The sequence below is a fragment of the Rattus norvegicus genome, chromosome 6 (genome assembly GCF_021556685.1).
Source record: "Rattus norvegicus strain SHRSP/BbbUtx chromosome 6, alternate assembly SHRSP_T2T, whole genome shotgun sequence".
Classification (NCBI taxonomy): domain Eukaryota; kingdom Metazoa; phylum Chordata; class Mammalia; order Rodentia; family Muridae; genus Rattus; species Rattus norvegicus.
The window spans coordinates 107,517,273-107,540,033 of NC_141539.1; the positions used below are offsets into that span (position 1 = coordinate 107,517,273).

A 22,761-nucleotide genomic window follows, 5' to 3' on the forward strand; every position below is an offset into this window, starting at 1 on the left:
AATGGCCCCGGCCACTCCACTCATAATGTCTCTCAGCTTCTCCTTCCAAGCTTCTATCTCGCATGCTTAAGCTTCCAAAGCCATTCACTCTTCAAAAGGAAAAAAATAAAAAAATCAAGCAAGAAAGCTGCACCCACAATTCACGTGGGGTAGCCCTCTATGGGAAACACTACACGGTGCTCAAGCCTCCGTTTGTCTGGACATGGAGACAAAGGACGGAGGCTTGATTTCAAATCCCCGCCATCAGCTCACTTGGCAGGCCTGATAGTAACTCTTCAGAGACAGAACAGGCCCCTTCGGCTCCCTTACAAGGGTCTGGACGCTCTGGTCTTTCCCCTAGAGGGCAGTAGAGGGAGCGCTGAAGAATCTGCATGATATGGTGGCATTGAAAACCTAGCACATCAGCCAGAGAGGACTCTTGATTTTTAATGCTAAAGACACATACACCTAAAGCCTACTCTCTCGAGGTCTGAAGCCACCAGAGGGAGAGAGAAGGCTCAAGTTTCTCCTAAGCCTCAGAACTGTGCGACAGAAACACTGGTGAACTGAAGCACAGGACACAGAGCTAGAGAGAAGTGGTCACCACCACAGCCTGGGGCTCCCCACTGCACTGTTCCCCGAGAGTACTGGGCCTGAGGAAGCCGAGATTAGCAAATCAAAGCCAGTGCTCGAGGATGAACAACACAGGGCCTTCTCTAGACACAGTGTGCAAGGAGCAGCCCAGCAACTGGGGTGGGTCGACAGGGCAATTTTCCCAAGGTGCACTGCTCTTAAAAAAAATAACCAGCTCTCACTTGCAGCGATGAGGAATGAGGACAGGGAATGGAAGGGCAGTTGCTATCAGTACAGCTGTGGATGTGTGGAGAACAGACTCACCCCAAGTGGAAGTGTGGAGACTCTGATGGGGTACTTAAGCCATTAGCTTTTTCCCGTCTCTGAGGGGATCTTCAATGGATAAAGAGAATCAGCAATATGCAGCAGAGACCACAGCCAGCTCACCCTCTCCCATACTCAAACTGCCCAGGCTAGACCAGCGAGGTGGCCAGCTGTGCTCTGCCTGTCCAATCAGCAAACCCACCCCCAGAAAAGACTGCCATGTTGGAGCTGTTTGAGGCCCAGGCCCTTCCACTGTAAGGGCCAAAGGTAACGGCAAGGGGCCATGAGTCAGAAACACCCAAGCTGCCAGCAGTGAGCTGCTGTCCCTACAGACATGTGCTGTCAGATGGTGGGAGACAGGGATTCACTGTACTGAATTCAAGGGTTTGCCCTTATAAATTTTCTTCAGTCAACAGGCACTAGAATTAGTAATATTATTGCGGAGAGATCTCTAACATTCCTGACATCAAAGACACCTGGACTCAAGCTTGTTAGAATACACTTTGATTTCTTCAATGAGAATTGAGAATAATGAAACACCAAGCCATGTGCTTCTTAATTGTCTCAAAAGTCTGCAAGGACAGATCTATGTAAGAAGAAAGAAAAGTACAAAGTTAACATTCTGTAGTGTAAGAAGAAGGTTAATTTACTACCAGGACAAAAACAAAACAAACAAACAGAAACCTTTAAGTGAAGCAGAAGCAACAAAATCATTAGAATCCTCTTTGAGGAGAGGAAGGACCTGCAGAAAGAGGTCATGAGAGAAAAGTGGGGGAGGGAAGGAGGGGGGAAGGAGGGAGGAAGAGAGGAAGGAAGGAAGGAAGGAAGGAAGGAAGGAAGGAAGGAAGGAAGGAAGGAAAACTATAATGATCTATACTGTGAGAGCTGCAATGAAACCATCACTCTGTATATTCACTGAAAAAGTAGTTTAAAAAAATTAAGTACCAGAAGCCACAGCTAGCCTGGTTAACCTTAAAATGTATACGAATGTCAGAAGTAGCCAGCGACTGAGGGTGACTGGGTTCCTCAGAGTCATAAAGGGCAGACTGCAAGATTCTTATCCTTGCTCGATTCTCCTGAGTTCTGTAGGTTTGCTGATCCCGAAGGCTGTAAGAGCTGCTCACACAGAGCAGACAGCTTGTCCTACATTTACTATTTAAAGCAACTTGGTAATTTCGCCAGTTAGTATACATCCATTTTTTTTATAAATCTAACTGGTATTTTTCTCCGTTAAGCTCAGGCATGAAGAATAGAGAGTTTGAACATAAAACGTTAGTACTCAGAAGATTACCAAAGGCAGTTTGGCAGGTTGGAGGCCCCTCAGTGAGCAATGGAAGTCACTGAAAACAGTGCTGGAATTGCTATTTGCACAGTCAGAATAGCAGGAAGCACTCTAGAAGGAATACAAGCCATGATTGCACAGGTCGGGAATTAAGGAGATGGTGTGGCAGGGACCATCACCCAGCTGACAATGACGTGCGTCCACCGTGAGACAGCTAAGTGCTGCACTTCACAGGAGCGATTCAGCCAGCCCCTAAGCGAGGTACGAGTCTTACGCCCATTTTGTAGCTGAGAAAACATGAGCTAAATCCCTGTCCAAGACCCTGTGTGCGACATCAGGGGCCCAGCCTACGGAGAACGGAGATGCAGAGAATTTGCTCCTGGGCCTCCAGCCTACAAATGAGGACTCAGCACAGCTAAGTCACCAAGACCCTCTGCCCAGAAGGGCACTAACGTGTGGTTAGTGGGAGAGTAGCAAGGCAGGCCAGTGGGGCACAGTACATTCCAGGGCAGTGCCAGGGCTGAGGTACTGTGCCTGCCTCGGTTTCAGGGTAAAGCCCTTTCTGACCCTGCTCTTCCTCCCTTTCCTCTGAACAGATGTTTTATGAGGAAGACTCAGACCTTAGCTCACTTAGCCCAGCGTCCTCCATCCCCATCCTCTTTGGACCTTTGCAGCTTTGAGAACACCTGCAGGGGGCAGCAAAGCCAAAGACTGAATCCAATCCTGCCTGCAACCTGTGAGGTTTGAGTGGGACACAGACACATGAGCTCATTCACTTCTGTCACTTAGAGTCTGGGGCAGCTTTTCTATTTCTTGGTCACCATGAAGACCCAGAAACCTAAAATGTTATCTGGTCTTTCATAGAAAGAACTTGACAATTCCTGCCCTACACGGAAACCCAGGGTCCAGGAGACTGGACAAGTCTCTAGAAAGGTCAGGAAGCTTAGAGGCAGTAGTGCACATCCATGATTCCAGCACTCAGCAGGCAGAGGCAGGAGGATGGAGAGCTTGAACAGAGTTTGGGTAGCCTATCTTAAAAAATAAAACAGAACCCTTATACTTTTCCAAACATTAAATAAACGAGAGAAACAAAAGTATATCCTATCATATTTTAAAACAGTGTGCCAGTCTGTGAGAAGACATTCACATCATCTGCCTCTTACCCTTCATCTCCTGACGTGAGCTCCTTCTGTCCAAGCGTCCCTGGTCCCCACGTCCGGCCTTTCTTCTTTGGGGCCCTCTTCTCCTCTTCTTCCCCTTCCTCTTTTGGAACAACTGAGCTCCGGCCCCAGGTTTTACTACTTTCACCTGGTGTCACTGTGGATAGCAAAGGTTGAGTAAGATAAGCATCTCTAAAAATGGTAGACAGACCCCCTACACACACACACACACACACACACACACACACACACACACACACACACAGACTATACACACATGCACACACAGACACACACACACATACACACATACATACACACAGACACACATACATACACACACATACACAGACATACACACACACAGACACACACACAAACACATACACACAAACACACACACATACACACACATACATACACACACATACATACACTCACACACACACAGACATATACACACATGCACACACAGATACACACATACATACACACACATACATAGACATACACACACAGAGAGACACACACACATGCACACACAGACACACACACAAACACATACACACAAACACACACACATACATACACTCACACACACACAGACACACACACACTGACATACACATACATATACACACATACAGACATACACACACATGCTGCACACAACAGACACACACATACACACAAACATACATACATACACACAGACACACACATACACACACACAGAGAGACACACGCATGTTTATGTAAAGTAATTACTACAGTAAAAATAAAACAAGTCCGGGTTTGGCCTACACTAAAGCTTTGACAAGTTTCCTTAAGACCTCGGCTTTGGAAAGCCTCGGCTTCGGACGTACAGATGGAAGAAAAGCAGTGGTGCCCAGTAGGGCAGACAGTATGGTGGTCCTCAGGTGGACACCACGCTGTATCTCTTTCACTCCAGTTTCCAATTGCTTTGCAATTCCCTAAAGAGTTCCCCATACCCACAGCCCCTGTGCTGATGTCTGACTGCGTGTTAAAGGTGGCGGAAACAGCACAGAAGTGAACAACAGGACAAAGAGCAGGAAGGCTGAGGGTCTGCTGATGTGCCTGCGTGTGTGCACACTGTCAGGGAAGGTGGCAGAAGTTACAGCTGGAACAAGCCTGGATTAGTCAGTGGCTGAGCAGAGCAGGGGACCAGTGTCCCTAATATGTCTGGCCTCAGTTTTGGAAACTGTCTCACACTGAATGGCTCGAAGGCGAGGGATGATGGTGGGGCTTGCAGGAGGACTCGATCGGTTGCTGATCAAACTCTTCCTTTTATCCATGGTCGGGGAGGCCTGCACCGTGAACTTGTGCTGGAAATCTGCTTGGGGAGAGAAAAACGTGTGCATCAGGGTTACCACACAGTCAAATTCATTTAAGAACTCTGATGTCTCCTGGCAGGCCTGAGGGGTTGGCCTTCATCTCCTGAACAACTTTGTTTTCTCCAGAACTACCTCTTTTTCCCAACGGGACACGTGACAAGATGAATGCTGACAGCAGCCTTCATGATGCTCTCTATGTACTGGACACAGGTACACAGTTACACCCTGAAAGCTGCTTTCTAGTGCATGCCACTTGGTGGATTATTCTAGGAAACGCTACTTGAAATCATGTTTCAGATGATCTGTCGCAATGCGTGTACTTTTTAGGTACCAAATAAGAGTATTCAATGCTCCTCACAAATTGCAGGTGTATTAAGAATCAGGTCGTGACAGAAACATGAGGACTCAACAGAAATGGGGGAGCAACTCCACTTCTCGAACACCTTAAAGGTAGTTTGTATACAGCATGAAGAACATGAACCGCTCAGCTCTTGAGCTCTGCGTTTCAGTCTCCTCCTCATCTGTTGGAGGCACTGAGCTCTCCCCACTGCACTAACCTCTCCCGGCAATGGACGCAGAGCTTCACACCTGTTGCTAGTACATGCACAGAGGTGTCCTGGTGAAGCCTAGGTGCTCCACAAGTACCTAAAGGCACCACGCTACTTGCAAAAAACAAAACCACAACCAAACAACATCAATCAAATCAGATGTGACAAGGACAGCAGGGCTCACCCCCAGGAGCATATTCTCATGATTTGATGACTCAATTCCCTTGCCAGTGCCTAAGCCATCATCCCAAGGTTTAAAGGTCACCCACAGCCACTCTACTTCATTTCCTTACATTCTAATAAGCTTGCTTCCCAAGGCCTTACAGATTCAGAACACAGAGAACTTTGTTTTCTATAGACATACTCACCTGTGCCCTTGGGTACATCGCACTCCACCTGGGTTCTGATGCAGTTTCTTATTTCTTTACATTTCCCCCAGGTAACAGGACTGAAAATTTACCTTTATGGAGCCAATGTGCTCCTGAGAGGCTGTATGTGAATCTTATATAGGAATGTTTACTTATTAACCCAGTATTAGAACTGTGATAGAAACAAGACCGATCTCTCCTCAGGATTAAGACTTCTCACCTAGGAACACCTGAGAGTCCCCCACCCCAGTGACACACATCCTTCTCCAATGAACAGTGTCCCAGAAAGTCTGGCATCCACTGAGCAAGACGGCCCATCCCAACATGGCCTGTGTGTCCCAGCACAGTCTGACTCCCACCAACGCTGCCACAGCGGCCCATGCTCCTTCCCTGCTACTGACCCGAGGGAAGGCTGATGCGGTTGCCGTCCTTGAGCTTCAGTCGGCTCTTCCTGAACTTGCCCTTGCGTTTCTTCACCCGGGGCTTTTCCTGGCACAGCTGGTGGATGATGATGTTGAGCTCTCGTTCCAGGATGTCGATCTCCCGCTCAGCCAGCTCCTGCTCCCTACGCCGAAGCAGCTCCTCCTGATTCTTCTGCTGGAGCGCAGCCCGGGTCAGCTCTTCTTCCCAGGTTCGAAGCTCCTACATACAGGAGGCAGCAGAGAGAAGGGTGGGTCTCAGTGCAGAAAGGAGACAAACTGGAGAGCTCTCCTGTGGTGCCCAGGGGAGAGAGGATGTCCAGCACTGGGTGAAAGGAAAAAGTGTAACACAACCATACTGCAAATACAATTAGAGAGACAAATGCCACTGAGCAAACCTGGAGACGCAGGCGGACTCGTCCCACAAGAGCGGAGCCTCCTTATCCCTGGGGAGTACGTCCAAGACCAACAGGGAATGTTTGAAACCAGGATTCCTCTGAACTCTCTGTGTGTTATGTATCTTCCTCTAAAATACCTCAATCATAAAATTTAATCTACTTTTAGATATCATAAGAGATTAATATATAGTATGTTAATATATAGTATGATAATATACTACAGTAAAGACACCAGCATTACTACTCTTGTCCTTTGGAACACTTATTAGATAAAAATAAGGGTTACTTGAACAGAGCTGCCATATCACAACAGCCGAGGAGAAACCCAAGATCAATACTGTGTGGCTTGGGTACTGTGCAAGAATGAGGAGGATGGCTGTCCCCAGGAAGGGCAGAGCAAGACTGTCTCATGATGCTTAGAACAGAATGCACTTTAAAACAGGAAACTGTCCACTCCCTCAATGTTCCAGTTAATATTTTTGGACTGTGGTTGACAGTGGTTAAGTCAAGCCACAAAAAGCAAAACTATAAGGGGGGGGGGTGGCTTACTATAACTACTTATTGACAAGATTCCATTTTCATTTTTCCTTGTGTAATTTATAAATTACATTATGACTGAAAGAAAGGTGGCCGGGAGTCAGTGACTTAGCAACCTTACAAAAGCCAGCCACAGTAGAGGTCTTCCTAGCTGGAAGAACAACAGTGATGCAATGCTGTCAATTGCTCTCCCAGAGGGAACCCTAGAGACCCACCATTAGCCTCCCACCTGCTACCCCAGCCACTACAGCACATCAATAACTTCCCAACAGCTTAGGATCAACCATGCTACAAAGGGGACTCATCTCTTTTAATTAGATTCAGAAATTAGTTTTAAACCATTAGTGTAGGGGCACTGCAGAAAGAGCTTAGAATTTGATGGCCCAGGCTCAAGATCCTGCTTCCACCCTTCCTAGCTCCATGAAAATGGACACCCTTGGCCCTCAGCTGTGAGATGGGAACAATCATACCGGCCCCACATGCTGTCATACTAGCAGGACCAAAGGCTTCATTACACTTTTCAAGTGGAAACAAAAAAGCAGCAATGGATCATATACAATTTTAGATTTTATTATTATGTCATTGCTATTTACTTATTCATTTAACCCTTTGAGGAAGGATTTCACACTGTAGCCCAGGCTAGTCTTGAAATCACTTTATAGCCCTGGCCTCAAACTTGCAACCCTCCTTCCTCAGTCTCCTGAGGGCTGAGATTATGGGTGTGTGCCACCACACCTGGCTATCACACTACTATTAATCCCCCAAATTTCTATAGTACAGAGTGAGAAGAGAAAAAAGAATTTAATCAAGACTACATGACCACCTCTCAGGCCCCCAGCTTTGGCCCTGCCCACTCAGGGCAGACAATTGTACATAATTGGTTTCATTGTGTGGACACTGACTGCTAGGGTCATAACACAGAAAAAGAGAGGGCCACTGGGGAATGACTACCAAGTCTAAAAGCCGACTCTAAAAAGCAAGAGGTGTTGAACTCCCCAGATGATTTGAGTTTAGAACACTTTCCATAAAATCATGAAAATGCCAGCTTCTGGCTCCTATCCTGTGGTGCAGACAATCAAGCAGACCACAAGGAGGTAATGGTGTCATGTTGGCACCCTAAATCCAGACACCCCAGTGAAGCATCTCTGCCAAGACCTGCCGTCCCCTCCTCTCTACCTTTTCTTTGGCCCTGAGTTGGTCAAACATCTCCTGAATCTCATGTTTCCAGTCATCCTGCAGGCAGTGGAAGGAGTCCTTGGGCATCTCAAAGAAACCAGACTCTTCTATAGTCGTTAGCTGGTCCAGGATACTAGAGAAAGATGGACGTGAGTGGGGGTCAGGATTCCAGCAGTCTGGATGGGAAACGAGAAGAAAGAGGAAGCGTGAGCAGGTTCAGGTGAACTGAAGCCTCGTGATGCTGCATGATCCCCTCAACCAGGAAATAGCCTCAATTTCTCCTTCTAGAAAACAGAGTCCTGAATTTAGGGAACCCCCAGCAGGAGAGCATACCACCTGCCATCATAACCACGAAGAGGGGAAACCGGAAGTCAAACACACTGTCCTGTACACTGTTGAGCATGCACAAGGAAAGCAAGAATGCAGCTTCCGGTGTTTGTCACTGCTGCCAGCTTACAACGTATGGTTCAAGTGGACCATGGGTGAGTGCCCCAAATTCCTACATTTAGGCAATGACATCAGGGCGAGTCAGCCTATCAGCCTCCACCACACAGTAGGCGCTTTCCATCTTCACTTTGCCTAACTTTGCATTTCTCACAAAATCCTGTTTTTGACTCAGTGACTTTAGAGTCCCTTTCTTCCCCCACAGCCTCAGCTCTGCACACGAGATTCTCAGGGGTGGGAAGAGTGGCCACGTGGCTTATTTGGTATTACACAATACGATTCTGGAATGCAAGGTAGCAGGTTTCAGTTACAAATTTCTGTAGTCACTGTGAAAAGGAACCTGCTTTAGCAGGGTGTGGCCGCTGTCTAGAAACAGCTCTCCCAACTCTTCCCCTAGGCGGCTAACACTTCATCTCCTTTCCCTGCAGCAGATCTCATGACACAGGCCAGGTGCTCTGTGAAGGTTAACAGCCACCAGCCTTCCTCAGGCCAGGAGTTACTTACCTTCCATGAGTTTGGCAAAAGGCTCTGGGCAGGTAGAAGGGATAGGAAGGGCGAGCTTGTTCATTGCCACACCGTAAGCCACTGCTAAGCCATCAATGCCCCGGAAGGGCACCTCGCCAGTCAACAGTTCCCAGAGCAGTACTCCATAGCTGGAAAGAGAAGCAGGACAGAAACTGTAAGAAACAACAGCGACTACCTCACCAAAGTAGCTCCCATCTTCAAACCATAGAAAAAAACTAATGAAATGGACACGTTGGTGTAGAGGGGAGCCACAACGCCTACTAGGCAAAAGCCAAGGCTCTGGAGCTGGGTACATCTGGCCTCACTCCTGTCCCAAATGGCCCTACCATGAATCCAGGGGCAAATCGCTACACTGCTCTGAGCCTCTAATCTCTCCTCTGTGGAGAGCAACACCATTAGTCTCACAAGTTATCCTGAAGTCCAATGAGCCTTTAGGAGAGGAAATAAGTACTCAGTAACCACTGCAATTTTCTTGTTTTAAAACAAGGTCTCACTCTGTAGCTTAGCCTTGGTTGGACCTCCTAATCCCCGTCCCAGCCTCCCTAGAGCTAGGGTGATAGGCGCACCATCATGGCTAATAGTGAATGAAATGAGTCCATAGAAGAGACTCTCTGAAACAGAATCTTTCTATTTTTAGAAAGATTTTGTCACAGATACATTTTATTTTTTGCTTTAGAAAAAAACAGTGAGCATCTACTCAACATTGGTTTTGCTCCTACAAAGGTTTTTCTCTAAGTGTCTGCTAGGTTAAATACATTTCTGACTCTAGATGGTACAAGTTGGACCTCCACGGAGGCCTTTGTCCAGCTGTGGGGGAAGTACCACAGGGTAGACTGGGTCAGCAGAGAAGAGCAGCGCATTTGCTCTGAGAACCTCTGTGTCTCCCCACCTAGCAAGTTCATAAAAACAATTCCTTATCTCCTACGAGTCAGGAAATATGAAGCACAAAGCTTAATGGAAGAATTCGTCTATGGATCTGCAATCAAAGCCAGGAAGAACCACATCCTTCCAGAAATAAGTTAGGCCAAGAAAACATAAAGCTCTGAACGCCCAGAAGGAAGGCACACAGATCTCAAATTTATTGTAACACCCTCAGCAGTATCCAGGCCATATTAATTAGATGGTGATGATGGAGACGGTGGTGGTGATGATGGAGGAAGGGGACCTGGAAGGATTTCTCAGTGGCTATGAGCATGTGTTACTCTTGCAGAGGACTCTGAAACTGTACCTCTGGTTCCAAGGGATCTGACACCCACTTCTCACCTCTGTGGGCACCAGGCATGCACATATACATATATGTGGTACACACATATACATATATCCAGACAAGCGTACACACACACACACACACACACACACACACACACACACACACACACTCTAAAATAATTAATCTTAATTTAAAATGTTTTTAAAGGCAAAATAATAGTAATGTATTTATCAGGATAGCTTGTTTGTTTAAAGGGCCTTGCTATGTTGCCCAGGCTGCTTCAAAGTCCCATCCTGCTGCAATCTTCTGGGTTATGGTTTGTGCCAGCACATATTTGTATTTTCACAATGCTTCAGACTAAAACCTAGGTTTCTGTACACGCTAGGCACCTACTCTGCCTCTGTGCTCCTCTGCCACCGTGCTCCTCTGCCAAACGCATTGCACTGTTATCTCGTGTTTCTTTGTTGTTGTTTCTATCTTTGTTTTTGAGACATGATTTCTCTGTATAGCCCTTGTTTTTCCTGGATCTTGCTCTGCAGATCAGGTTGGCCTCAAATTCAAGAATTTACCTGCCTCTGCTTCCTGAGTGCTGAGATTAAAGGCATTCGCCACCACCCTCAGACCCCTCAGGACACTTGGCATATGCAGGGAGTGCAACATTTTCATCATCATCCTGAACCCACACAAGGATATAGGCAGGTATGAGCAGTTCTTGGCAAGTACAGAGAGTGGAGACTTGGCTGGGTTTGGTGGTCTATATAAACCCCAAGCTCCAGACACTGGAAAACGGGGTAAAAGACGTAAATCCTCCACACAGAAATTAGTGAGAGGCGCAGAAAAGGCAAGACAGAATGAGCCATGACAGACATATTAAACCACAAAGAAGGAACCCTAAAGCAGACCAGAGGGGGAAGAGCCAGCGGCCTTTGAGCTAATTCCTGTCACAATGGGAAAGAGGAGTCAGAGCGCTGAGGCTAAGGGTCAGCACATAAAGACGTAGTCTGTCTCAAGTACACTCCCAACTACCCAGCTGACTCCAAACACTGCACCAGCCTGTGTGCAGGGCCTTGGGCTTGGGGGCCTACAAATGGCCCCTTGGGGGCAACCCAGCCATCCTGGCTTTAGTCTATTAAGGCGTCTAAATGCTGTCACTTTCTTTATGAATCTTGACAGGGCATGCCAGCTGTAGGACTTGTCTTGTCTCTCTAGGAGCTGGATTTTAGTTGGTAGCTGGTGAGAACATCTGATACTTGGTAACTCTGCCGTGCAGTCAAGTTGCTCGTTCCTAAAGAGAGTGATACAGCTTTTGGTCCTCACGTCCTCGGGGCCTCTCACTCGGGTTAGTGGGTGTCCATAGACGGATAACCGCAGTTCTCCACTGTCATCAAAGAATCTGTTTTCGCAATAGGTGGAGACTATTACAGAAATCTGGTCAAAATGAAGAGTAGTGACTGTGGAATGTCCAACCCCACGTGCACCCCAATAGAATCCTGCATCTAAGACTCATAGGAAACTGTGAAGAAGGAGGTAGGAAAATTCTAAGTCAAGGGACCAGGAACCCTGCTGCTAGTGTGTTCTAGACATGACAGGGAAGCCACACCTGTGACGTTCCAACAATATGGTTGTTTACAAGACCTGCATAGTGACACCAGTTGATGTGCCTGAGTAGATGGAGAGAGCCTCCTGGACCCCACTCCTAGATGAAGAACTGCAATCAATCAATGTCTGCCAAATGAGGGGAAACTGGTTTCCTTCAGGGATGAGACCCCAGATAGATTCACCTGGCCCAGTGGTCAGCCCTAAACACATGCACATATAAGCCACACTAATGAACTCAGCAGATGGTGTGCAAAAGCCAATAATAACTTTAATAAAGGTCATAAATTTGAGAGGGATGGGAGGGACATGGGAGGAGTTGAACAAGGAGAGGGAGGGATAGAAAGGATGTAACTAGAGCATTCATGTTTGAAACTCTCGGAGGAAAAAGGCACAAGTTGATGGGCTGCTGTGGGAGTGAGTGCATATGTGGTCAGTGCACACTTGGTTAGATGCTCCTATAGGCTACACTAAGCGTGCTACCATAATCCCTGAACGCTGCCAGAATGACACCATTAGAGTTGAGCATGTGGTTCCGAGGTAAAGTATCTGCCTAGCATACACAGGCTGTGGCTGTGGCTGTGGCTTCCACGCCCAGCAGGGAGAGTGTGACTGAAGGAGGAAGAGGACAGGGTGGGAAATAAAGAGAAACTATGCTTCTACCAAACCTTGATTGTGATCTACCTAGACATCAGTCACACCTGGAAGTTTTTACCAAGCCACTCAAAGAGCCGTTGGCAATCGCAGCCAGACTCCTAGGTTAGAGCTACTCCATCCTCAGTTGACTGTGTTAAGTACAATGCCTGTTTCTACACAGATAACAAAACCTAGTGGTCCCACAGACCCTGTGCTCCTTCTAGGCAATGATGGTCAGTATCTCAGCCCTGGCATCCCTTCTCTGATGGTTTCCCACTAGGCCTGTGAAGATGTCTCAGGCCTCCTGCAAGAGGGAGAAGTCAGGGCTCTACCTCCAGAACATCAGTGAGGGAAGCTTGGCCACATTGGGCTTCTTGTGCCATCTGTGATCTGCTCCACCTAGAGGCTTAAGAGTTGAGGAGAAGGAAGAGGAGGAAGAAGATGAGGAAGAGGACTGAGGCCTGTGCATGCCTTACAGTAAAGCTTCAATAAATGGCGCTTACTGGAGTAAAGGAGTAACAAATCAGTCTAGGACCAGCTTTCTATAAGTTCCTAGTCGTGTGGCTACCCTCCCCGGAACCCCTGCTGGATCTGAGCCACAGTGAGCCAATCATTCTAAAAGAGGCTGTCTAAAGCACAGGAGCAGGGGTGCACGGCTGCCCATATGTCTCCAGTGTGTGAGCCTATAAACAGTGAGGAATGGGTGTTTTCCTCTGGTAAAGAGGAGAGATCTTTTGGAGCCAAAGTGTGCTTTAATGGAGATGTGTGAGGGCCCACATAAAAAAGTCAGTAAACCATGTCTTCAAGAAAATCTCACATCATAAGAACTAAGAATGCTAGGGAAAGGCAGGCACGTTATGTTTTCAAGCAGTCATCAACCAAATTGGGACAAGGGGCTTAAGTCCTAGGGACAATTTCATTATTTAAAAGAATTCCTACTTCATTTGTTGAATTACAGGGGAAGGTGCCTCCAGAGTGCAGGGCAGCATCAGACCCAGTTAGAGTTACTGGGCTGTAAGTTGTCCACTGTTGATGCTGCAAACTACAGTTGGATCTTCGGCAGGAGCAATGTGCACTCTTAACCACTGAGCATCTCTCTCCAGCCTCACCGGGAACAATGGGAGCTAGAGAGTCACTAATTGTGCTGGATGGTTTTGTGTCAACTTGACACAAGCTAGAGTCATCTGAAGGGAGGGAGCCTCAGTTGAGGAAAGGCCTCCATAGGATGCAGCTGTAAGTAAGCTGCAGAACATTTCTTAATTAGTGACTGACTGGGGAGGCCCCAGCCCATTGTGGGTGGTGCCATCCTGGAGTGGGTGGTCCTGGGTTCTTTAAGGAAGGGACTGAGCAAGCCAGGCCAGGAAGCAACACTCCTCCATGACCTCTGCCTCAGCTCCTGCCTCCAGGTTCCTGCCCTGTTTGAGTTCCTGCCCTGACTTCCTTCAGTGGTGAACAGTGATGTGGGAGCTTAAGCCAAGTAAACCCTTTCCTCCCAAGTTGCCTTGGTCATGGTGTTTCATCACCGCAGTAGTGACCCTCACTAAGACACTGGTAGACTGTGTAACAAGTGGTCCCTGTGAGGGAACGGAGTGATTTCATCAGCTGCCTCTCACCTCAGCTCCTACAACTGGTTTTTAACAGCTGTGATTTTAGAACAAAACACTAGACTTGTAACAGGGTATTCAGTAAAAGCTGGAAGAGTTTCATCTATTCCCCTGTTGAAGAAAAGCCCTGCAGCACCCTAAACTAGGTGTTCACACTCCCTTCCTACTAAGAACAGGCATGGATCCTGGTAAGATTCTATACACATCCTATCACCGGCACAAGCAAAGAACAGAACCTGCGAGAACCGAGACCTGAGGAGAGAGAGGTCAGGGAGCGGAGAGAGCGCCAGTGGCTGTGACTAAGGCATGGGGCAGGGATATCTCTCCCAGTTACTGTCTCCCTATTTCCGAGAGCATCTTAGCTGGACACACAGTAGCTAACGCCACACTTGTTGTCTCCTCAGGGCCAAGCGGATACAGGCAAGTGCAGACCACGGGACAGAGACGCTGTGTGCAGCATGTGTGCAGACGGTCTCCAAAGCAAAGGGCAGCTGTGGGCACGAGAAGGCCTGGTCTCCTTCCCCGCACACTGTAATGCACAAGTAACTGCAGCTCACATTAAACCACTGGGACAAGGAGAACGAGGGAACCTGGAGAACCTGGGTCTCACGGGCACAGCCATTCTGCCAGCTTGGGCTGCCTGGACTACTCCTTAAAGCAGAAATACAGTTCTTTTATGTAAGTGTCCGCATCAATTGGTCTCCCAGTGATACCAGGTTAATTAATATATCAAACAAGGCCTAATTAGCATCAGCCTCACTAGTGTATGGCAGGACACTGCAAGGGTCGGCTGTAATGGGCTGTCAGGTCAAGCAGCGTACACAGAGGAAAACGTACACAGCTACTTCATCCTGAACCCAACATGGTGGGATGCATGTGGACAAGCCAACACTGAAGGAGATTAAATGAATAAGAGTATCTCACACTTATGGGTTGGAAAACACAGATACTACAATGTCCACACACACACAATAATTCAGAGTGAGCACAATTCTTCTGAAAATCTTAGGGGTCATCCTAGATGGTGGCACCTATAATTCCAGTGCTTGGGGACACAAAAGCAGGAGGACCAGTAGGTCAAAAGCACCCTGGCTGGTATGTCGACTCTGAAGCCAGCCTGAGTGTGTGAAACCAGTTTTAAAACAAGAAAAAAAGTCGCAGTTGCTTATTTTGCAAAACTAACAAACTGATGTTAGGCCACGAGGAGTGGCAGTGGACTCAGCAGGGTCAGAACAACTTTAAAAAGGCAGAGTTGGAGGACTCTCCTACCCTAACATCGAGATTCACTACAAAGCTGCATATTAATCAAGAGCGGGTGACGTTGCCTCGTGTGCAGACACAGACATGTTAACTGGGAACCCAGAATAAACCCTCGCATTCCTCACGAGCTGTTTCAGGCGGAGATCATCGAGTATTTCAATGGGGAGAGAAGAGTCTCTTCAGTGCATGGTCCCAGTACAAAGGAGCAGACATGGGAATGAAAAGGTTGGTCTCTGCATCACACCATATGGGAAACCAAATCAACGTGGATCAGACACCCAAGGCTGAGAACCAATATTACACAATCCTTAGACAGAAACAGAGCTGAGACTCTTCACAGCCCGGGCTGAGGCCCCGCATTCTTAGGATGACATCAAAAGCCAGGTGACAGGAGAAAACCAAAACCACGAGGACTTCAAAGAATGCTACTGAGAATTATCCAAAACACAGAGTGGAAAGTATTTTTAAATCACTATTAAATTTCTATGTGATATTGAAATATTGTAAAACTTAAAAATAGCAGGAGACAATCCAGCTTTTAATTGGCAAAAGAGTTGAACAGACACATCTCCTAGGGAGACTTGCACTTTGTGGTGAACAGTCATTCAGGAAGTGCGGATTAACAATCCAGTGAAACCCTGCTTCACAGACAAGCATGGCTGTGACTAAGACAACAGTGCCAAGCGGTGAACGGGATACTGGAGTTAGTCTTGGGCCAAGAGAATTTACACGGAGCATCAGTCACCAGAACAGTTTCCCAGGCCTCAAAAGCTACACATATACTCAGTTGCTTGACTTCATGCAATTAAGGTACGTGCCCAAGTGAATGAAATGTATGGTCACAAAAGAATCTGTGTGTCCATGTCCACAGCAGTCTTATTCCTAACATTCCCCGAAGTGAAGACCGCTCGCCATCACACAGCGAACGGCTGACTAAGCAATCATGGCCTGCCTGTAGCTCGGAATACTGAAAAGCCATCAAAGAATGAATTTCTACTGAAGCCACAACATGGATGGGCCTGTCAACATTCTGTGACATGTAAGACACGAGGGACAGAGGGACAGGCATTGGTCCAGGGGCTCCACTGCCGTGACAGCAATGAGCAGCTGATCCAGAGGCAGAGAAGGTCAGGCTGGGAGAGTGACAAGCATGAGGCACGGGCTTTCTCTGAGGTTAGAAAAGTCCTGTAGAAATAGTGCTTGCAGTGGGTCAATGACGGCTCTAAAGATACTGCTGGTGTTCTAGAATTTAGATTATGTGGACTGGGTCTCCTCTAGGATCTTCCTGATGGGGCCCTGCTTGTACCTATTTCACACTTTTGGCCTCCAGAGCTGTGAAAGTGTAAAGCTCTATCTCTTTCAGCCTTCTGGTGTGTGGAAACATGTCATAGCAGCACGGGAAGCCAATAAATGTGGTGAGTGGTGCTCAATCACTCACTAATTTACTGACGTTTGATTAGGTTTTCCTGGGCTTTGTTTTTGTTTCTGTGAGACAGGGTCTCATGTAATCCAGGCTGGCCTTGACCAGCTAAACCTCTGATCCTCCTGCCTCCACCTCTTGAATACCAGGATGACATACCCACACCATCACACCTAATTTTCTGCATCCAGGGTCCTGTGCACACTAGGCAGGTACTCTACCCACTGAGCCACATCCAGTCCTAAAGGCAGTTTTATAGATGATAATAAGTTCTGATTTACATACTGTAAAGGGTGTGCTTTATGATATGTGAATAGTACCTCAACAAAATTAACTTAAAGAAAACACACAAATAAAGAAACAAACAGACGCACGCGTGCCCACGCACATGTGCACACAGAGACATGCACACACACTCTGCCACATGCCAGGAAGCTCTAATCTTGGACTGAGGTGCACTGATGACCTCTTCTTCTTTATGTGAAGCATTACTGCTGTCCTTCAGACAGGACAAAGTCTATCCTATAGTTGCTCATCTTCCTTCGATAGCAGGATTTTTTTTTTTTAGATCTATGTCCTTGTGACCTTGTGGATTGATCCTCCTAGTAGAGACGGCTGGCCATATCTGGTCTGTAACTTCACAGTTCATAGGGCCACCTGAGAACCCATCTATTCCCTCTCCTAGATAAATATCCAGCACACAGAGCCTGGTAACCAGGTAACTGGAAAGGAATATTTCCAAATAATCAAGAAAAAGACTGCACAGAGGGTACCCATTAGCTGGGGAGGACACTGGGTAAGTCCTCCCAGGGGGGTGGCAGCAGCAGCCCTTGAAACCCAGCCTCTGAGCCATCAAGCTGCTGCTTGAAGTAGGGTGATTCCCCACCCTGCAGGTCAGAGGTGGAAATAGCTTTCCTAAGGAACCATGAAGTGCCTGCAATTACCACAGCATCCCCTAGCAATACGGAAGGAAATCAGGAGATTGCTCTGAGAGGTCACACAGACCTACTTGGAGTGCCGTGGGTCCTGTAACCTCAGTTCTAAGTCCTGAAATGTGCCGGGAAAACAGGCCTGGCAAGTTGGAGGCTGCACCTCACCTCCACACATCGCTGCCCTTGGAAAACATGGAAGAGCGGATGACTTCAGGCGCCATCCAAGCGTATGTCCCCGCCGCACTCATCTTGGTGGTCCGGTGCCATTCCCGTGCCAGCCCGAAGTCAGTGATCTTCAGAGTCTTGTTACTCAGGTCTCCATTCTCCACTTTCTGCAGGATCAGTACTGAGTGAAGGAAACCATACAGAGGAAACCAGATAAGCATTAGTCACAGGGCCTCGCATCCACCCGCCATCTCCTGCAGGATCTGCCACAGCGCACTGATGGCAGAAACACAATTTCACCTCACCTCCACCACCACCACCTCCTCCACCACCACCACCACCACCATCTCCTCCACCACCATCTCCACCTCCACCACCACCTCCTCCACCACCACCACCACCACCTCCTCCACCACCACCACCTCCTCCACCACCTCCACCACCACCTCCACCACCACCATCTCCACCACCACCTCCTCCACCACCACCACCACCACCTCCACCACCACCTCCACCTCCACCACCTCCACCACCTCCTCCACCACCATCTCCTCCACCTCCACCACCACCACCACCACCATCTCCTCCACCTCCACCACCACCATCTCCTCCACCACCATCTCCTCCACCACCACCATCTCCTCCACCACCACCATCTCCTCCACCTCCATCTCCTCCACCACCATCTCCTCCACCACCACCACCATCTCCTCCACCTCCACCACCACCACCATCTCCACCACCACCATCTCCTCCACCACCACCACCACCTCCATCTCCACCACCACCACCACCATCTCCTCCACCTCCACCACCACCATCTCCTCCACCACCTCCACCACCTCCACCACCTCCACCACCTCCACCTCCACCTCCACCTCCACCTCCACCACCACCACCTCCACCACCACCTCCACCACCACCTCCACCACCACCATCTCCACCACCACCACCATCTCCACCACCACCACCACCACCACCACCTCCACCACCACCTCCACCACCACCTCCACCACCTCCACCACCACCTCCACCACCACCATCTCCACCACCACCACCACCATCTCCTCCACCACCATCTCCTCCACCACCATCTCCTCCACCACCTCCACCTCCTCCACCACCATCTCCTCCACCACCTCCACCTCCACCACCATCTCCACCACCACCACCACCATCTCCTCCACCACCATCTCCACCACCACCACCACCTCCACCACCACCATCTCCTCCACCACCATCTCCTCCACCACCTCCACCTCCACCACCACCTCCTCCACCACCACCACCTCCACCTCCACCTCCACCACCTCCACCACCACCGTATTTATTCTGCAGCACGTATCTTTGTTGGCATCATCTCAAGTCTCTGCAATGCCCCTAACAAGGTAGACATCCAGCCCCAACATCCCTATCCAGAAACTATTCAGAGGTCAAGTCTATAACGGTGAACTCTTCTGGTCCCACACATGGGGGATACAGGATACGCAGCTTGCACTGCCTCCTTGGTGTCACAATGCAGGGCTAGACTCCAGGCAGCTGATGTGAGCCTGCTTTTCTACTGCAGAGTGACAGAAACTGTGAGCCATGCTCGCCCTTCTGAGGAGCGGCCACCTGGGCTTCCTGCATCAAAGCACAGCAAGGTTTACCACCCCCCCCCCAAGATCACAATGTTCACTGTCTGGCCAGCTCTGTGACCCTCTTATAGGTATATCCTACCCACCTTCTGACACCATGACACTGACATCTACAGAGTTCAGTTCAAGAACCATACAACTGAGCTTTCATATATAAATATATGTTGGAGATAATTCATGACCACCTAAGAGACACACAAGGCCCATATGCTGTGTGGGTTGGACACCACTGACATCCTTTTATTTTTGTTTTGTTTTTCCCAGATAGGGTTTCTCTGGCTGGACTCGACTCCTAGACCAGGGTGACCTGGAACTCACAGAGACCTGCCTCTGCCTCCCAAGTGCTGAGATTAAAGGTGTGTGCCACCACACCCAGAGCCACTAACATTCTTAAGAAAGCCTGTCTGTTGTGCTCTCAAGATTTTTATCATAATTCAGGCAAGTCCCCTAGCCAGTTCATAAATGGCTGACAAGCTGGGGAGGGGGGGAGATCAAAGACACACATGTGCACACACTCATGATATCCTCGGTGAGCATGGTCAAGGAAAAGGAGCTGGTGCAGAGAAGACTCCAAAGCACTGCCTCCCCTAGGATGGCAGCTGTGGTGGCCTCCACACCCATATGGTGGTCACAGCCATAAATGTAACCTAGTAGAAAATAATCTGGCTAAAAGTCACCTCCAAACCTTGCTGACTAAGATGCCATACTGTAAACCGCGGAACTTTGCTGAGTGGAGAAGCTGTCAGATAAATGCAGGACACCCATTATCCCAAGTGGGATGGTTCAAAGGCTTTGTGCTAGCCGGACACAGCCTTGCCTGAAGCTGTGTTAATGAGACTTCAGAGAAAGAAGGAAGGTTCCCTCTTTACCCCTTTAAGAAACCTGCTACGAACAGTGTAGCAATTAAATTGGAAAAGGGATTCAGCTAGGTCCAGGAAAACAGTAAAAATGATACAAGTTAACTCTTAGTCCTTTGTGCGAGGAAAACCTAGAGGCTTCCCACTATCCATGTACCTACCAGACATAGAATGTCTTACATTGCAAACCCTGACAGCAAAGACCCTTCTGCAGTGAAAGACCAGGAGCTTCACCACACAGCCACACCCCTTCTCTCCACTCATACTCCCATCCACTGAATTGTCACATGCTGAAGGGATGTGACCCAAGGAGCTCCAGGTCCTATGTGCTTCTTAGAAAAACAGCAGTGTGCCCCAGGATTATCAGTGGCTTCTGAGATGGAGTCTGGAAAGCAAACAACCCCACCATAGACCTAATGGGAGAACCCTCCCTCCTCCTCCACACTCTCTCTACTCTAGACACATCCCTCCCCATCCTAGCTTCCCCTACCCAGGTGCCTGAGCAGATACAAAACAAGAGAAGAAAAAAAAAAAAACCCTTCCTCTCTATCTAGTGACAAAAACAAACAAACAAACAAACAAACAAACAACAACAAAAACCCTTCCAGAATCTTCAGAGGCAGAAACAACAGGACAGCATTCAAAGAGTCAGGCAAATAGCACTAAGGAAATTCCCCATCCCACTCCAGAGGCAGGGAGTGTCTCCCTAAATAGACACTGAGTGGGATCCATTCACCCAAAGGCCTAGGTGGCTAGGATAGGGTGCAACCAGGAGAGAGATGACATTTTGTATTAGTCAGTGGATACTTAAACCAGATGCAAGGCTGACAGGGTAAGAATCAGCCACGGACTGTCTGTCTGCAACTACAGCCAACTACAGGTCGGGCTCACCCGCTCACCACTGACCCACCCACCCCAGACTCATTCGCCCTTGCCCCTTGTGCACTCCACGACTAGAGACCAACCCCCACCAACAAAGAGGGACTATCACCTGAAACCAGCCACCACCCCAGTGGGCAGAAGCCGGCCATGGTGCCCTGAAGTCCTGGTCTACCCAGCACAGAACTTTCCTTTCCATTGCGGCTATGCTCGAGTTAGTTGAGACGAACTATGAAACGATCAAGTGTACAGCTAACATCCAGTAGACCACCTCTACCTGTTCCGGGCCATTTGCATTACCCCAAAGGAAGTCCTGTAACCACTAAGCAATATCCCCCCACTCTTCTCCCAGGCCCTAAGCCCAACCTGCTTTGACCCCATGGTTAATATGTCATAAAATAAAATGCTACAATATGAGATTTGATCCGCTTCCCTTCATGTTTCCAGGTTTGTCACGTTATAGCTTTTATTAGTACCACATTCCTTTTCATGGCTAATAATATTCCTGCTGTACACTACACAGAAGCACAGCGGCTCGGTTTGGATCAAATACTGTGTGACTGAACTTGGCTGCTAGCTGACGTCATCTTTTGGAGTCCTTTAGTTGTCTCTAAGAAGTAGGAGGATGACAGTCCCTGTTCTATCCATGTCAAAGAGATGTAAAGGGGACGGCCACAGAGTCCACATCTCTCAACACACAGTCTTGCTTTCCCTTTCGGTGCTAAGTTATCCAGACCCAGGAAGACATTCTGGCTTTCGGGCTCAACTCGGTTTCCTCAGTGCTGTAGCCCATTAGCTCGTCCTCTCTGCTGCCCCACTGCTAGTTCTTCCTCAGCAGCCAACCCCCTGCACACAATCCAACTGCTCACACATCTGCACACTTCCTGCTGGAGCACATACGTGTCTACCTTCTTCTCTAGGATGCCACAGAGTCCAACCCCTGGAAGGTAAAACCCTCACTCTCTTCTAGAATCTGTGACACCTGCTCCAGGAGCCATGCACAAGGCCAGGCTCTTGGCAAGAACTCCTTCCTGCCTCACTAGTTATTGACTGAGGTCGACCTGTGCACTGTCTCGGACTATGTTTTAAAAATGTTAATTTTAAAAAAATATTGGGAATGATTATGCAGAGGGGAGCAGAGCAAGAGAAAGTAACACCTCTGACTGGGTTCCCCAGTGACTGACATACATGGTGCTGTGGGCTACAGAAGGGATAATTTGGAGATTTGGCCTAGAATGTCTGCACCGGTTACTTTGGCACCCTGTGGCCATGATACCTGACAGAACCCACCTAAGGAAGAAAAACTTACTCGTGTTCTCTATTTCAGAGGATCCACCTCAGCCCACCACAGTGGGGAGGCCACAGTGCTTACTGCAGTGGACAGAGTGGACTGTAGTACATCCTCACGTCACAGCCCTGAAACTGAGCTACAACTTTTCAACTCCTGCTTTTAGCCCTACTTATGATAGTCAGGCCT

At 48.3% G+C, this 22,761-nt stretch overlaps 1 protein-coding gene across 2 annotated transcripts in view; it reads right to left on the reverse strand.

Moving 5' to 3' along the window:
- Nucleotides 1-22,761, reverse strand: part of Map3k9 (mitogen-activated protein kinase kinase kinase 9) — a 68,312-nt gene that overhangs the window by 11,062 nt on the left and 34,489 nt on the right. The window contains exons 3-9 of one of the 2 annotated variants that reach the window (XM_087554300.1): nucleotides 17,912-18,092; nucleotides 9,068-9,216; nucleotides 8,120-8,295; nucleotides 5,991-6,231; nucleotides 4,550-4,672; nucleotides 3,322-3,475; nucleotides 877-945 (exon numbers count right to left, since the gene is read on the reverse strand). In XM_087554300.1, coding sequence (XP_087410426.1) covers nucleotides 877-945; nucleotides 3,322-3,475; nucleotides 4,550-4,672; nucleotides 5,991-6,231; nucleotides 8,120-8,295; nucleotides 9,068-9,216; nucleotides 17,912-18,092 — 1,093 coding nt within the window. 2 annotated transcript variants of the gene reach the window in all.